The sequence below is a fragment of the Epinephelus fuscoguttatus genome, linkage group LG3 (assembly GCF_011397635.1).
Source record: "Epinephelus fuscoguttatus linkage group LG3, E.fuscoguttatus.final_Chr_v1".
NCBI lineage: Eukaryota > Metazoa > Chordata > Actinopteri > Perciformes > Serranidae > Epinephelus > Epinephelus fuscoguttatus.
Genome location: NC_064754.1, coordinates 19,982,000 through 20,000,612, shown reverse-complemented (window position 1 = coordinate 20,000,612; position 18,613 = coordinate 19,982,000). Strand labels below are relative to the sequence as shown.

General features: G+C 39.0%; 1 protein-coding gene across 1 annotated transcript; it reads left to right on the top strand.

Annotated features, from left to right (window-relative positions):
- Positions 1-1,328: 1,328 nt before the first annotated feature.
- LOC125885948 (methylthioadenosine phosphorylase) lies at positions 1,329-18,504 on the top strand. The gene is made up of 8 exons (XM_049571811.1): positions 1,329-1,482; positions 3,712-3,798; positions 3,924-3,982; positions 4,207-4,374; positions 9,395-9,497; positions 10,294-10,533; positions 16,515-16,637; positions 17,731-18,504. The coding sequence occupies exons 1-8, from the start codon at positions 1,459-1,461 to the stop codon at positions 17,782-17,784; spliced, it is 858 nt and encodes a 285-aa protein (XP_049427768.1). The 5' UTR covers positions 1,329-1,458; the 3' UTR covers positions 17,785-18,504.
- The last annotated feature ends 109 nt before the right edge of the window (positions 18,505-18,613 follow it).

Below are 18,613 nucleotides of genomic sequence, written 5' to 3'. Positions count from 1 at the left end.
TCCCTTATATAATATGGAAAGCAGTCAGACAAGTGAGGACAGAGTACACAATTAGGAAAGTATTGTAGTGGAGCAGGACGTCCCTGTTAAAGTTAATATCTGTAATTCCCAAAATTGTGAAGGGGAAACGATTGAACATGTGTTTGTAGATTGTTTTAATATCACTTCTTTTTGGTTTGATTTTTTTTTTGTGTGTGTTTTTAAAACCTTCTGGGAAATATTTCATACTAACAAAGATAGATATATTACTCATTTTTAACATTCCCAAATTCTCGGCTGAGCAAAATATTATATACATAAAATTATTTGGCCTAAATGACTACCCTCCTTTTATATTTTTAAAGATACCGATTTTAAAACTTACTTGATTACTACTGAAAACTGTAGTCTCAAAAATTATAAACTGGCAAAAACTGTAAGGTTATTTAAACATTTCAGTTTAACTCATTTGTTTAGCAAACTGACTTTGTTTTTGTTATCTTTTCACCTCATCTCAATTATTTGTTGTGCAATCACATTTATTTTTACACTATTTTCATTTTTACTTAAGTATTGCACTTAATAAATTTGAACTTTACTGGACACATTCACAGCATGGAGTAGGAATATTCCAAATTTTCTTAATAAAAATTGTAAAAACAACAACAAATTTTTTATTAAGAAAATAATATATATATATATATATATATATAAATATAGTAAACAATTTCTTATATAAAAATATAAATGGGCAAAAAATGTTATATTATTTAAATATTTCAGTTTTACTTTATTTGTTGAGCAAACTCTGGTGGTTTTTGTTTTTGTTATCTTTTAACCACATCTCAGTTTTCTGTCGTGCAATCACCTTCATTTTTACATTATTTTCATACCATGAAATATTCATACATATTACTCATTTTTTAACTAAGTGCTTTTACTCAAGTGTTGCACTTAATAAATTCAAATTTATTGGACACATTCATAACATGAAGTAGGAACATTCCCAGTTTTCTTAATAAAAATTGGGAAAAAAATAAATGAAATAAAAATTTAAAACTTAACAATTTTTATTAAGAAAAAAATATAGTAAACAATTTCTTCTAGGAAAATATGGGATATACCTACTCTGTTATGAATGTGTCCAATAAAGTTGAATTTCTTTTAAAAAAAAAAAAAAAAAAAAAGCTTGTAGTCAAATGAATTGTAACCAACGGCTTGTTGTTAGGTAAATAGAAAGGTGAATAAATAGTTGCTTTGAATAACGGTCAGAGGGTAATGTCGGTAGACCAGATAAACAGCCCAAGGCTATGTAATGTAACATGTTTGTTTATTGCATGCCTTTATTTTGAAGGCGAGCAAACAGGAAGGGACTGTAGTTCGTTGAACTGACGGATGTTAACGGGTGTGTGGCTATAAAAGATCTTCCTCCCAACTTCTTCACAAATCTTCACTTTTACAGTCAAAAACAGAGTCGACATGGCTTCCACAGCTCCCATTAAGGTAAGAACCTAAAATTTGATCTCACATTTAAAGTGTTACTGTGTGAACATGGTGTGTTTGAGCACAGGCAGAGAGAAATTACTGTGACTGCATGTGGCTAGGTAACATGCCAGATGTGCTGCTGGGACAGACCTGTAAGTGCGGGAAAAGCTGTTAGCATCGGACTGTGTTAGTTAGCAAAGCTGTAGCCTCCACTCTCTAAAGTTAACGGCCATAGTAACACAAGCTAACATGCTAGCTGTGGTACTGTTAACATAGCTAGCTTATATAGGTGAAGCATCTCATGTAGTTAACGTTACAGTTAATGTGAGTGTGACAGCCGTCTGCAGGTACTTTAACTGTGGGGAGAGTAACTGAGTACTTTTACTCAAGTATCTTGCTTAAGTACTAATATGAGGTACTTTTACTGTCTTTTCTGTTCATCTTATTTTGTACGTTCCACTACATTTGATGGGCACGTGACAGATGGAGATGTACCTTTTATTCCACTACAATCATTTGACAGATGTAGTTACTGTTTACTGAACAGATATGATGTGCTCTTAAACACAGCAGGATATGCAAGTATAGCTAACAACAATAATAAAAAATGTCATCAGTTGCACTCTCATACAAAGTCGTACAAATAAATAGCTCCACCTCAAACATCTACATCTGCAATAAAATCCTGCTTTACATCAATGCATAAGTGATAATAATCCAGTGATTTAATATACGTATAATAGTGTAACAGTCACAGAGGCCATTTTCTGCATTGAGTACTTTTACTTTTAATACCTATATTTTACTGATATTACTTGCATACTCAATGCAAAGGTAACAGAATATTTTTAAAGTGTGGTACTAGGACTTTTACATAAGTAAAGAATCTGGATACTTTCTTAACCATTGTTCTTACCTGAAATAAAAGTTGCCAAGTATCATTTTTTAAGTTAAATCAATTATGAATATGACAAATACATATTAAACTTTAGGTAGTCTCTGAGAATAATATAATCAATAGCTTTTTCAGTCCATTAGATACATTTTTGCTGCATAAAAAACCCCAGCTGTCGACAGCTTTCCTTTAGGGACTTAATTTACAGTTGAAAACTGGTCATAAATCGCAATATTGCAATATATTTTATCACAATACTCAGTATAGCGACTATCCTGCCCTCCTGTAGTCACTCTGCATGGGTGTGGGAGACTGTTTTTGACACGCTCTTGATAACAAAACAACTGTCCAGACTGTTGCTCAAGTTCGGGTGATGTTCCCATTTAATAGTCGAAAGGTTAACAACAACAACATGACATGACACAAGTATTGTGATATCATATCAGGGCTCCTCTGGTGATTCCCATCCCTAGCTGAAAGCTGAAAGGAATTACAAGTATTACTACAACAACAGTAACTCTATGTTGTAATATTGCAGCATAATTATCATGCATTGATTAATATCTTAGCAGCAATGCTGTCGCTGGTTCGAGCTGGAACCAATTTGAACAGTTATCAGTGACGATGCCTCATATTGTAGAATCTGCTATATCATATCTTATAAATCAGTCTGCAAAGTACTAGTAGCTAATACAGCTGTCAAGTAAATATAGTGGAGTAAAAAAAAAAAAAATACAGCCTCTGAAATCTTCTAAGATAAGAGTAGGGGTTAAGTACATGAGTAAATACACTCACCTTTGGGGCAATAGTGTTAACTGAATATAAACAGTACTGTAAATATGTGCAGACACCTACAGCGTTTCCCCTGAGGGGCAAATAACTGCATGTAGTCTTGTCATTGGAGTCTTTAAATTTGTCATTTGGTTAGTGTCAGATTTGAATTTGTGCTCCTATAGTTTTAAGCACCATATATATTTTTTTAATTTATTTTCTGCTTTTATCCATGCCCTAATTCCCCATTACTGTATTTAAAACCTTCTGTGCAGAGTTTGCATGTTCCCCCCCATGTCAGCGTGGGTTTTCTCTGGGTACTCCAGCTTCCTCCCACAGTCCAGAGACATGCAGGTTAATTGGTGACTCTAAATTGTTCGTAGGTGTGAATGTGAGTGTGAATGGTTGTCTGTCTCTGTGTCAGCCCTGTGATAGCGTGGCGACCTGTCCAGGGTGTACCCCGCCTCTCGCCCAATCAATGTCAGCTGGGATAGACTGAATAAATACACATGGAAGTGTTTTGATCGGATATTGATTGTGATATATATGCGTGTGTTAATGACTTTCCCATTTTTGTTTAGATTGGAATCATTGGTGGTTCAGGACTTGATGATCCAGATATCTTGGAGGGAAGGACCGAGCGTTATGTCGACACACCGTACGGAAAGGTTAGTTGTGTACAGCAGCGTAATCAATAAGGTCTACTGACATCCTGGCCTATTTTGCCACTGTAAACGTTTCCTTACAGTAGTGTATTTGCATGTAATTTGATTACTCTGCTCCTTTTCAACAGCCATCCGATGCTCTGATCCTGGGGAAGATAAAGAATGTGGAGTGTGTGCTTCTTGCAAGGTAAGAAATGGTGTTTTACTTTGAAATGTGAGTCATTGAGATTAGTTATCTATCAGCACCATCTAGTGGATATTTATTTATACTGCATCTCTTTAATATTTCACGCCATCTAACAACGAAGTGCCAGGCACACTGTATATTCTCATGTTCCTGACCTTCGCCCTAAAAGTCAATAAAAAATAAATAATGTGTATATTGAATGCTGCTTTTCCCCGTCCTTTCAGGCATGGGAGACAACACACCATTATGCCGTCCAATGTGAACTACCAGGCCAACATCTGGGCACTGAAAGAAGAGGGCTGCACACATCTGTTGGTCACCACGGCCTGTGGCTCACTGCGGGAGGAGATTCAGCCAGGAGACATTGTCATCATCGATCAGTTCATTGACAGGTGAGTGGCGTAGTGACCACAACAGCAAGTTATGGTTGAGATATTTGTTTCTTCTTTCCACGTACTCTCAGCAATTATTTTTAAAATAATTGTCCTCTGTTTTTAAAATGAAAAAAATGTGTTTAGCTGACTGTTTATCCTGAGTTTTGTTTCCTTCTGTTGCGAAAAGCTGGTCATCATGGGAGGGAGGAAAAGTTAAGTGGTACAAAGAGATAACACTAAGTTGTTGCAAGACGTCAACACACAGGCTACAAAAAGTAAACAACTGCATTTACAAAAAGCATGCAGGTAGCTTTTTTTTTACCTTCAGGCTGGCGACATTTGTGGCCGGAGGTGTTACATTTTCAGGGTGTCCATCTGACCCGTTCTTGTGAATGCGATATCTCAAGACGGTCTTGATAGAATTCCTTCGAATTTGGCACAGACTCAAGGATGATGATTAGATTTCAGTGATCAAAGGTCACTGTGACCTCACAAAACAAGCTATTGGCCATACCTCAAGAATTCATATGCCAATTATGACAAAATTAGGATAAAATGATAAATCCAAACAGTCAAAGGTCAGCTTCACTGTGACCCTCAAGCACTGTCTACTATCATGGCTACATATGAGTGTGGACAGACAGGGATGTAAACTGTAACTTGACGGGTTGGCGAGTCATATCGCAATTTGTAATTCTACTTTCCCTGGTGTGTGAAGAATACCGCCTGTGTGATTTGAATATGCAAACATTAGTACAGAGAACCCATCTGTCCTTGCTATATCTCAGAACCTGCTCCCCTCAGGTGTCCCCCATGGTCAATGGCGAGAAACTATTTTTTTTTTTCATCCTGTTTGGATTGTGCAATGGATTACATGTTTTTTTGTTTTTTTTTTAAAGATAATTTTTCAAGCCAAGACAGTTGCAGTTTGTGGTAGTAGTACTGTTAAGTTTTGTGTAAAAACCACGTCCTTGTCTCACACAATATACATCACCTATGCTAGTTAGCTAGCTTGTAAGGTAACTTAGCTATGGTCCCTGCAAAAATATAACCTGATGCGTTTTATCAAGCAAATCTTTTATCAGCTTGGAAGCGAAAGAATGTGTAAGACCCGTTACTCAATTAACTACATCCCGGTACAAAACACACAGCCATCATAGCTTCAGCAGTAGAGGAAGGTGTGACGTCACCTGCTCGACTTGTGTAGTTATTCTAATTACTGATTTTCACAGTATTATACTTCAACAGTTTTAAGACAAACTATGGTTTTCTTGACTTGCAAAATTATCTTTTAAATCGACAAAACACCATATGTGTAATTCAAGGCACAATTCAGATCCGATCAAAAATATTATTTGTCTCTTCCTGTTGGCGAAAGTACACATTTTTTCCAGTTTCCGAAATGCATTAAGGAGCTTAGTACCACTTTATACTGTCCAATCACGCTTCTTTATGTATGTTTAAAAGACCATTAAATCATACATTTGACATTCTCACACAACAGCCTTATTCTTTTTAACACGGCATTCATGTCATACCATATTCTATGACATTATACACCCTTAGATAAGTGTGTAACTGTGTGTGTAAATGGACTCACCCTTTTGATATCTGGAAAGCATTACAGTTATGAAGTTTACATGAATAAAATGGCTACATTGTTGTCTAATATTTTACAAGCAAAACCCCATCAATTAAGATTTTATTAACAGCCTTAATGTGTTTCTCTAAATAGTTTGACCTTCTGTCCAAGGTTGTTGTTATTGCTTCTTACGCTGTACTGTCTCTCATACAGCAAGTTCAGGCATCTTCCCACACATCTCAGTGGAATGATTCATGTTACTGTGTGACAAAAGTGTCCAGATTGCTGAGTGAGCAAAGGGAGGAAGGACCTGACTCACCACGTCTGACACATTCGTCAAAGCCAATATTTGTTCACTACAGTGTTAAGTGAGAAGAATTGTCACGGTGTCATAGTTTGCTCAGGGCTTCAGTGAGAATTAGAAACTGCAGCTGTTAGTGCGACGTTCCTCCCGGGGAAACAGTTGACGGCAACATGATATTTAACAGTGATATTTTTGTAAACAGGACTCCTTCCTGTCTGTGTCGTGTTTCATTTGGTGTATCACTTTCTCTGAGTTGTGAGAATTTCAGCCTTCAGTTGTCATTCACTCACTCTACTCAGGTAATACCCACTATCATGTTTTAGTCGCTGTCATGGAGAGCTCTGGTTCACATGAAGATGTACTTTCCCTCCCTCGTTTTGGAGTTGACTTTACTTCCTGTGATATTAAGAGTTTGGGTTGGTATTAACTGACTGTGCTGTTGTGGTTTTGATACTGATTTTGGTGCAAGCTGACCACATATGAACTAGGCTGACTGATTCCTGTTTATTTAGACCTGTACAGAATACACATATTTATTTTGTGGAAGGCTTAAGTCGCAAAAAAACCTTGAATTTGTGGGTTTTGATCACTAGGAAGTCAAACTCAGTTGGTGGCAAACCTGAGACATTTTCCTGTTTAACTGACATGGGAAAGCATACTCTCTCAGCAGTGTCCAACCTCCAGGCGGCGTATACGTATAGCATGACCCTGTGGGCGTGTGAGGGCCTCTGTCAGCTTAATTCCATTAAATAACTCAGTATGTGCAGTGAGAGGTGCTGTTTCAGCAGCGTGGCTTATGTCACCGATGAGTCGCCATACAGCTGGTTGAACTGTGATTAGTAGTTAAACTGCCTCCCCACAGCCGTGTCAGTGTTTCCCCCCCTGCACACTTGCATACAACTGCATCACGCTGCCTGTGGCTTTGCTTGGCCGTGTTAGTGAAGCACTCGACTACCAGCATCAAGCACAGACGAGATCTGTTTATCGAAAATGAGGAAGTTGCTTGTTGGGACTTGTTCAGACTTGTCCTGCAGCATGTGACCGCATGTTTGTGAAGGCCTTACTTTATTGATTCCACAATTGTGATGTCAGCAGTGCTTAGTATTTTTGTTGGCTACTTGGTCGCCGCAGGATGATGAATGTGTTCGGTTATAAGCATTTATGTTTCCTATGGACCTTAAATGCTTTTTGCACTGAGGTTTGACCCTTTAAATCCAGTTTAGATTTTTATGCCGATCTGTTTGTCATGTCAAAGAGTAGTAGGCTTTATATAATTGGTAATAAAATCTGCATACTGCTGTGACTTATGGGATGGTGTTGCAGTATTTACATCCAATGCTTAATAGTCCATACTAGCTCTTTTTGCATTTTAGGAATGATTTAAATCTTTGATAATTAAAGGCTGTGGGAGCCATTCTTTGCAACAACGATCCTGACATGACACTGCAAATGAAATGCCAGCCACAGATAACTTGATTTCCATAACATAACCAGGCATTGTACTCCGCTCGCAGTTTATCCCCACACACTACTGTTATTGAATTTCCAGCAGGGTGGAGCTGCAGCTGGCTCCATCTATTTAAGCAACGACTTTAGTCTTCCAATGCCAGAGCTATGACTAAGAGATAGGGTTGGGCATCAACTTAAAAGATTACCGTTGACACAGACGTTCATATTTTGGATGTCTGAGATAATTGCGGTGTGTATAGGCAATCCATGGGAAAAATAGAAGAAAAGCAGTAATGAATCAGCACTACTGAGGAATCTAGTTATCCCATTATCACCCCATTACATAATGATCCATATACCCTGAAATAACCGCACACTTAATTAGAATTCAGTGCTCGCAAAACAAGCGGAGGGGATACAGGGTGACACAAAATCCCTGGTGTTCTCAGGTCACTGGGCTAAGTGAGTCAGTCTCTTGTATACTCATGACCCGGCTCAATAAAGAGCTGAAGGGAGGCAGGCTGGCGCTGTGCCTGGTGGAACCCCACTGACTCAGCAGAGCTGGAAATTAGACGACCGTTGTTGGCGTGGTGCGGGAGACCAGGCTTCTGCTTCTTTCTGTTAATGCTTTTATTGTCCTGGATAGATGTAAAAGGACTCTTCATGACACAGTGAATAGTTTAAAGGAATACCTCACCTTCGCAAATGATCATTTGTGTATCAATTACTCACCCTGTGTTACCTTGAATTAGCAAAGAAAATGTTTTTCCTGCATGCCTGTGGTGAACAAAGATTCCAGAAATGGAAAGAATTCTTGATGAACTGAAGTCACAGGGAGCCGTGTGTAACTACAGCAAGACTGTTTAGTGAATTTGAACTCACCCTCTAAAACAACAAAGCTAGACCATATTACAAACAAACTCAATTGAGGCAGCGGTAGCTCAGCAACTCCTGCGTTCAGCAAGGCTAAATGTTTTTGAAGACAGTTTCACTTTCAGTTTATTTCCCTGTCAGAAAGAATTGTCTGTGTAGGAACAGTGTAAAGATTGGTGAGGTTTTCCTTAAATGATAGAGGCTATTTAACCACTTTGATAAACCTGTCAAGGGTTCCCACTGTCATGGAAAACCTGGAAAAGTCATGGAATTTAGTTGTGTGGGATGAAATGACCACAGCAATCCTCCATAGATATGGTTTCACCCAGTGTATCATCAGTGTTATTTTCTATAGCTGATGAAGTAACGTAGCTCAAATTAGTATGGATATGTGGTGTTTCTAAAACAGTGGCTGCTTTAGAGGATTATAAAATGGCAACTTGTTATTTCTATTATCATTGTGACCCAAAATAACCTTTACTTTGTGGCTTGGTTCTCCATACCATTAATGTTTATGTTGACTAGGTTTCTAAGAATTGTTTTGTCCACTCGGTCATAGTTAAACTTACAGTATTTGCTCAGGTTTCTTTTAAAAATTTGCCAATCTGACATAAATGAATTTAAATGGTTAAAAAAAAACAAACAAAACAATTAATTGTTCATTATTCAGCTCTACTTTAACATAAAGCATGTAGCAAAACAAAAACTAAGGTATTATTTTATATGGTTTTGGTTAATTTGCAACAATTTAGCCTAAAAACAACATCTGGAATTTGCCTGTGCTGCCTGACACTAACTGTCTCTACTTCCTGTTTGCTTCTTTGTGCCAGGACTACCAAGAGAGCTCAGACGCTGTATGATGGGCAGCCCACCAGCCCCCCAGGAGTGTGTCACATCCCCATGGCTGAGCCTTTCTGCAACAGAACCAGAGAGGCGAGTCCCTAAATACCTTTACATTTACAGATTTCACTTCCTGTACTATCTCAGCTTTGGTACTCTTGTTTTACAAAATGCCTCTAAAATTGAACTTTTATTTAACTTTTTAGTATTGTTTATGTTCTTAACATTTTCCTTTAAGCTGTTATTTATATTGTGCATTAATATTTCATTTATACAGCATTATATCATGTCAAAATATATTCTTTTACAATGATGTACGTTGGCTCGACCAAAATAGACCAGAAGTGTGAAAATAGTAGTGACGTGGAAAAAGTGCACATGAGCTGCAGGGTTGAGGCTAAAATTTGCTGACAGCTGAATCACTTAATCAATAATATCTAGATACATGAAATTACTATGAGATCTCTCTTATGCTCAAATCTCATATTTAGAATGTAACTACAGATTGTAAACTTTGATTAGACTTAGAGATTTAGGGAATTCTGTCTCTTGAGTTAGCAAAATCTCACAGGAGCAAAGGCAAAGCAGTGAGATTGCTGTTGTCCTGCAATTCCCTGTAGGTTTATATTGAAACATTTAGTCACAAAAACTAGTAGATGCACAAAAACATCTTGTGATGAGGGCAGTCTTTGCTATAAAAATAAATATCTGCTGATCCTCAGTAGTCTAAAACAGTATCATACCTCACAGCACAGTACACTGTGTTTTACTCCTTCAACACTGCAGTTTAGAGAATGAGATGAACAGCTATTAAAACCATGTCAACAGTTCCCACCTCTTCTCCCACTGACTTAATGCTGACAGCTATTAACTCCATGTCCCGGTGCAGGTTCTGGTGGAGGTGGCGCGGAGCCTTGGGGTCAAGTGCCATGTGCGAGGGACCATGTTGAGCATCGAGGGTCCCCGCTTCTCCTCGCGGGCCGAGAGCCTGATGTTCCGCCAGTGGGGCGCTGACGTCATCAACATGACCACTGTGCCAGAGGTGGTCCTCGCCAAGGAGGCCGGCTTGTGCTATGCCAGCATCGCCATGGCAACAGACTACGACTGTTGGAAGGAGCATGAGGAGGCGGTGAGTGGCAGGCTGGAGGTCTCTAACAGCCGTTTTTATTACTTTGATGTCTCCTCTGTCCTCGTTTGAGCCTTGTGTGAGTCAGTGTCGGGAAAGTGGGATGCACAGTCGGTGCACATTGGGCAACATCGCTTCCTTCCTATTGTTTCTTTGTGAGTGCAGGCAGCAGTGGCATATTTATTAAATGTTATTTGCTTTTATTGGCCTTAGATTTATTTAGTTACCAACGTTACCAGGTTGGTATCTTTTAGCATTAACCTTACCTTCACTGGAGAACGTCTGGATAAAAGCTGTCAGTGTACCAGCAGGTGAATAACACTGGCTTAACATAGCATTTTATTATTTATCTACTGTGTAAACCATCATGGTGACTGACACCTGACCCAGATCCATCTATGCTCATTGCTAGCTTACCAGCAAAGTTGCTAAACTAGCTCATAGGACAGCATGCTATCATGCCTCCTCTGTATCATGACGAACAACAACTGGCATTCCCTTCTTGGTGGAGGTTCTTGGGAAAAAAGAAAACTTGTCGTAGCCTTCTTCACTGTCTTCTCCTGCCAAGGATAACCACATCTTACTACTGGTGTCCTGGAGCTACAGTGGATGCTTGACCTACCCATTTTACTTAATTTAATACTTAATTTCATCTGACGGTTTATGACACTAATAAATGAGCACGCTCAAGGGCATATTCGCTTGACTTTTTCTTGTCTAGGCCATAGTATCCTAAATTTAGATTTATCTCTGTTCATTCTAATCTTAGTTTTTTACGCTGTATGACCATATCTTGCCTGATTTCACCCTATTAATTCCTCTACTGCTTACAAATTCCCTTTGGCATTTCCCCCTACGTTTTAACCCAATTCCTTCTAATCAGCTGATTCACCAAACTCTTTGAACAGCATTGGCCAGGTCACTTTAGACCAGTGATTCACAACGTAGAGTCAGGAAACCCCTGAGGGGTATGACATGTAACCACAGACTCTGAAAAATCATTTCCTTGGACTAAGAAATTTGTGCTGTGCCATTAAAAAGCAAAGGTGTGAACCACTTGTGCCGAAGTGTGCAATAAAACAGTTACTGCACGATTGTGTCCAATCCACTCACATTAGCTCTGAGATAAAAATGTGATTGCGACACACATCCTCATAACGGAGAGCCAGACAAACTGTCTGTTAAAAGTGATACTAGTCTGAAAGTTGCAGGACTCAACTTTTAGCCCATGTCTCATAGAAATACAGGAAATGGACAAAACGCATTACGTCGCGGTGGGCACGAACTTTGTTTTTTATGTGCTGGCAACATGAAAACAATGCCAGTGCAAAGTCACTGAGGTTCTTTTGTCGTGGTGGACACACAAATTAGGTATAAAGAGCGGAAAAAAGTCAGTGTAGGGCGGGTTGGAGGACTGGGAAATTGGTCAAACAAACATGGACTTTGAACCAGGACACGTTGTTAATGTCCCATTTGAAATTAAAAAAAAAAAAAAAAAGTCAGCGTAGTTATTAGGGTTGTCACGATACTAAAATTTCAAACTCGATATCAATACCCAGGAAAATATTCAATACTCAATACTATTTTCGATACAGCAGCAAAAAATTAAGAGGCATGTCATTTTTTAAATAAAGATCAGAACAGTAACATCAATGATAACAACAAAAAATCCCCCCAAAATAAATAACAACCAGAAACAAGACCTGTCCATACAAACGTATTTATCTACAGCCCTGTTTATTTTCTGTGCTTCTGGTGAATTGGCACCATATTTTCGTTGCTGATCAAATAGAGTTGGTAGTTTAGGCTCAGGATGCTCCTGTTTCTACCTCACTATGTGATCAGAGAACCAGGGGTTACGGGAGAAACCAAACGTTTTTTCACCTTCAATCTGTGACTTTACAGTTGACATAACTTTTCAGACACACATAATTGTGTTGTCCTGTTAAACTAACATTGTCCATTAATGTTACAGACGGGCATGACTGATAATAAAGTTTTCTGCTTAGCTCCCACATTAACGTTAGAAGTTATATTTTAGTTTGATGCTGGCGACACCAGCTGCTCAGCTGCTAGTGAGAGGAGGGGCTGTACCTGCTGTCTGCAGCTTGCTGTGTTCACTTCACTAAATATTTCCAAAGAGCGCTTTTTCCTTTATCATTTTTGAACAAAACTGGCTGCTCTGATCGTCCTACAGCCGCGCTGGCCATATTACAGCAACAGAAATGTGTGCATGCATGCCCAGCGACGACAACAAGCCGGGTTACAGCGAGGGCTCTGTGCCTGCCAGACGCGGCCTGCACAGCGCGTGTCCGTCGGACCCGTCGCGCGCACCCGACAAGCGCTGAGGTGGCGTGCACTGTTAGTATCGATACTTTTGTAAATTAGTATTGTATCCGGATACAGCATTTGAGTATCGATACTTTTGACAACCCTAGTAGTTATGTGACTTTACAGACTTTTGGTAACAACGCAAAGTAATTTACGTAGGCACAATTTGTAACTTCGCAAAGTATGTTATTTACATCCCGTGCGTAATTAATTTTAACCAAAACCAAAATCTTTCCCAAAACTTAAGTGTTTTGTGGTTCTCCAAACTAGTTTTTTTTTCTGTTGGCATTGTTTTTGTGTTTCCAGCATGTAATTTTAACACATTTCCACCCACCATCACGTAATGTGTTGGTTTTTATTTTTCTGAAAACAAACAAACAAAAATAATCAATGATAATTTATAATCGTTTTTGAATATAAATATGGATTGTTTTTATTATTTACTTTACTTGCATAAAGGACCTTTGGTGCTTTGATACCAGCAGTGATCCAGGGCTTGTTTTTCCCCTCGCTCTTTGTGACCGGAAGACTTTTTGGGCCGTGCTTTTAACAAAAGGACCTTGTTTACTGTAAACCGCAGTGATCAGTGTCGTTTCGTAGCAGGAAACACAACATTTGGGTGCATGAGGTCTCCTCTGTTTTTGCCGCACAGTATGTTGGTGTTTTATCAGATCGATTATATAAAGAGTCACACATTATTTGGGGACACATTCAGTGTCTCGCACGTTGAGAATTGCTTTCATTAGAAACAAAGGAAGCATATGCCTTTTCAGGATGCTTAACACAAAAATTTAATAGCAAAATGAACTATTTTGGTTATAGCTGTGACGTGTAGGGCAGTTCTGTCCGAAGTTTAACTTTCCTGCCTTCCCCTTGGAGGTGATTTGCAGAAAAGTGTAAATAAATAATACCGTTTTGACTGTTCAGATAAATGTCTGTAGACCAGATTGCCTTTACTTTTATTAGTACGATGGGTTCTTAACGTAGGTTTTCACCATCTGTGCTCGGTTAGGATGTGAGAGTGTCTGTGGCTTCTTATGGCTTCCGAGTGACCTTCTCTGTGTCAGACACTGTGGATAGTGCAGTTGATATACTGCGTGTGGGGGAGTTTTGGCTTATTTGTCACGGATCCAGCCAAACTCACAACTCCACTTCCGAGTTCCTGCAGCTGACCTCTTCCCCCTCCTGTTGCAGAACGCTCGCCACATCCTTCCGCCCCCCCCTCCCTCCTCCCTCCCTCCCTCCCTCCGCTCCCTCCTAGCCTCATACTACCTCCTGGCCTCCCCCTCCAAACACCACCGCCCCCCCCAGTCTGCTTGCCTGCCAGCCTCCGGTGGAAGCCCTGCCAGAGGAGGTTGAGTCACACTGAGTCATCAGCTTCACTGTCTTCATCCTGGCAAACACCACAAAAACACGAACCTAGTCATTGAATGTGACATGAAAACAAAGCACTCAAGGGAAGGGTTAATTAAGGTTACAGGAGATAATGAGGGCAGGACGGAAATAAAGTTGTAACTTACTGTATTGTACACTGTGCGTGTGGCTGAGTAATGTTTATTATCACATTACTTCATGCAGATATTCTTAAATATGTTACCTTGACTGTGTGACTAACGCCTCAGCTTCTTTATGTGATTAGAGCAGATAACTTAGTATCCGTAGGATTTTTATTTCCCCTTTTCTCGTAGTGATGTTGCACAATGTGATGTTTGCCAGTGTCATAGAGATGATAGGTGAAGTGGCTCAAGACTCAGTTGCATCAGTACAACATAGTGAGTCATCGGAGTACAGCTGGCTGCCAGGAGAACAAAACATGGGTCTTCACATCTGCACTGATGAAGTGTTTCTTGCACTGAATGTTATTTAGCAGGTCCTCTTGTGATCTGAATAAACTCCAGATAAAACTAAATTTCACTTTCACCAGCTTAACTTGCCGTCCATGTCAGAGCTGAAGCCTTGATTTCTGTGCTTTGTTCTTGAATTGAAATACAAAGTAGGCCCAGGCCATAATTTAAAAGAAAAACAGTGTTGTAACAGTTTGCAAAATTCATGGTGATTCATTTGATACAACTTGTGTCACGGTATGGTACATTTTCGACACAGTAGAAATGCCAGAGAAATTTTCTTGTTTTTTTTTAAAAATTTCTAATTTATAAACCTATCTATTGCGGCTTCCAAATAAGTTCAGAAATAGCTCCCCACAGACGCCCAGATAACCAGAGATATGATAAACGCGCTGTCTTTGGTTTTAATTTTACTCACTGTTTGATGAGCCAGGTGCCTCGGTTGGTTTAGTGTTGACTGATTTGCAGGATGTGTGTAGAGTTGCAAGATGATGCTAACTGACTGTCTTGACTGTCATGTTCAGAAATGAAAAACAAAATCCCCACACAAACATTCCCCAAATAAACAGGCCTTTCCAAAAAACAAAGTTCAAATCTCTGAGGTATTAAACAACTTCATCAAACAACACTGTAACCCTGTGGCGTCTCTCCATGCTCCACACACATCAGCACACCTAAAGGTTCAGGAGATGCCAGGCCAGGTGGCATTTGAGTGACTCAAAAAATAATAGGAAACTAGGACTTGCTAGAAATGGCTTCAACACTAACATGATAAAGTATGATCTTTTATTCACTTTGAACAAAGACGGAGCTTGACCTGAGTGACCCATCGCGTAGGGCTCTTCTTAGCAGCATATAAAACAAAACCAGCTCCTTTTATAAAATGAAAACTATAAAATGTAGTATTGTAGTAAAAACAAATGCAAACAAAAGAAACAATTCTCTTTCTGAAATGCCAGAGAAATGTCCTTGTCTAAAAACAACATTTTTAATTTGGGATTTTGTTTTTTTGGACAAAGCAGGAATTACAGTTTGGCTGAAATGGGCTCAATTACATTAAGCATATACTTAAAGCCTGTTTTCGTCTGCAGATATGGGCATCATATCTGCAACTACTAATGTACTGATCCCCACAGTGATATCTTTTGCTCTGTCTGAATCAATTCTGAATGGCTGCCTAAATGCTGCAGTGATAATGTTAGCATGTTGTGCTTATGTTGGTCCTTGTTTTCGTCTATAGTCCCACCGATTGACACACCAGATGAAGTCAGCTTAAATGACTTGACATGTTTGAAGTATTCCCACTGATGTATCCTGCCCACAGGAGAAGAATGTTGTGGTTTGGGGGGTGGCAGGGGCAGACAGCACGTTGGCTGTTACAACATGTGCGCATCCTTGTTTACTTTTTAGGCTGTATATTTTATTTTCCAAATGTAATAGGATTAGTTCGGTGAATCATTCAGGTTGTAATGCGTACTGAACTGGAAGCCTCGCACTGAATGATTCAATACAAATGCATGTATTGTTACACCCTTGCAAGTGTGTGTGTGTGTGTGTGTGTGTGTGTGTGTGTAGGTGTTGAATATTCTTGTGTGTGAGGAGAAACAGTAGACTACAGCTCATTTTCCGTTAAACACAGATTTGTTTGATTCCACACTGTGTTATTCACAGTGGAAACATTCATTGTATCGTCACTGTACATTTTTAGGGAAATACAAAATGACTGTGACACTTTAAGGAAGTGAAATTTGCATTTCTCTAAGTGACTCGTATCAAACGTCGGCTGTTTTTCTTCTTCTCGGGTCCTAGGTCTGTGTTGACAACGTGCTGAAGACGATGAAGGAGAATGCCAACAAAGCCAGCAGTATCCTGCTGACTGCGATACCTCAGATTAGTCAGATGGACTGGGCTCAGACAATAAAGGCCTTGAAAGTAAGTTGTCAACTTTTATGATGATTCATTTCCATTCACTAAGTCTCGGGGAGGTTGTGAAAGAGGGTCTGTTTACCTTTCCCCTCGCTATCTTGAGCTTAGATCTCATTTATATTGTGGTCTGTCTCACCGAGCCAACTCTTCAACTGTTTCTGAAGAGTGATCAAACCTTCTGGAGCCTTACCCTTCTCAAACCACCGCCTGTTCACGAAGGTTATCATTACCTTGAGGTCCGAGTGCCATAAGTGAGCAATTATACCTCCATCTGCAGCTGACTCAGACACTGTCATGATGCTGTGCTGCTGGTTTAACATGAAGCATGACAATATGTAACACATATTATAGTCTTAACTGCATAGTCTTCCCACAGATAATTTATAGACTTATTTGTAACATTTCAACAGCTTATTATATGAGATTCAATAATTTTGTTTTGTCTGTAGATGTCTATCTTAAAGTAGATGTGACAAGAGGTATGTTTATGAATTGTCACATATACTTGGGGTGTAGTCCTCCCCTTGCACTTGTATTTCTTAAGTTATTATAAATAAAAAAAAGCTCCGTTTTGATGCCTTTTTACGCACTCAGGCACCTTATTTCCATTTGAACTACAAAAATATCCAAATGTGAATCATTTTATTTTCATTGTGATTTTAATAATTGGTCAGCGGGCCATCTGGCACTCTACTGTGGGCTGAAAGCTCTAGAAAATCTGTTAAACGTCTACAGAAAAAAATCAAAATGGCTGACTAAGAAGCTGTTAAAATGTTACGGATATTTTGTAAATTATCTGTAGGTGGACTATCAAAATAAAGTGTTAAAAAAATCAAAAAAAGTGTGATAAAGGGTGCACATATATAATAAATGTGTAGTGTATTAATTGCACTTCAGAAAACTACGCGACTAACAGCGTATTCACACAGTAAATGATTACTCTGGAAAAAGTGATGCATCAAAGCTTCCTCTTCTTTGTTCATTTGAATTTTGGTAATGATGTCTGCACATCAAAATTAAATCTGTCTACTCTGAAACAAATGCTAGACGATTTTTACCTGATCTAAACATAGTAATGACTTTCTTCCTTCTGTTACAGTCGATGGCACAATCCTCAGTCATGTTACCAAAACACGAAGCGTGCAGAAAATAATGAAGCACAAAAGGATCCCAGACACCACCTGCACCGCCGCCACGGACAACAGAACTCTCTGCCTGTGGATTTGTCATCAGTGAATCACAAGAAAAGTGCCTCACATACATAATGCATGTGCTGTGTCTTCAGCTGGAGTTTCAGTGTTCCTCTTCCTGACTCAGAACACACACATTACGCCCCCGTCATCCTCACCACAGGTCACTCTTTTTCTCTGGAACACACAGTTACTGTCACGTCTCCGTCAGTACAACCACACGTTTAGGTACGACACATGTCAAAAGACCAACAAAGATTTTAAGTCTTCTAAAGATTATACTGGATATTATTGTTTGTGGATTTATATTTTTTGTGGTCTGTAAACATGTAAAGTTTATATATATATATATATATATATATGTATATGTATATATGCCTGTAAACCGTGTGTGTCTTTATTGCTGTTGATGCAGGATACAATAAAAATGCTTTGAAAGTTTAGCACATGTATACTTTATTACAGCCTTAGGGACGACTAATATAACACATTAATAATACATGTCTTGAATGTATCAAATGTACTCGAGTATAATCTTTTAAATGCCTGGATACACTTCAGCAAGATTTTGTCTTGTTATAAATACCGGAAATGTTTGTATCTTTATATTTTCAGAAATGCTCTCTCTCTCTCTCTCTCTCTCTCTCTCTCTCTCTCTCTCTCTCTCTCTCTTTCTGTCTCTAAGTAACTGTTTTAAATGTGTCATGAATTAAAATCCAACAACAGCCAGTTTATATATAGTCCAGGATCTGTACTGTACATGCAAACTGTTTCCCAGTTGTCAATAAATCA

What these genes read in the sequence shown, in the direction of transcription:
- LOC125885948 (XM_049571811.1), top strand. Translation starts at nt 1,459, where the DNA reads ATGGCTTCCACAGCTCCCATTAAG. An exon ending in TCGACACACCGTACGGAAAG is followed by an intron (nt 3,799 to 3,923) that starts GTTAGTTGTGTA and finishes CCTTTTCAACAG; the next exon opens with CCATCCGATGCTCTGATCCT. An exon ending in TCTGCAACAGAACCAGAGAG is followed by an intron (nt 9,498 to 10,293) that starts GCGAGTCCCTAA and finishes GTCCCGGTGCAG; the next exon opens with GTTCTGGTGGAGGTGGCGCG.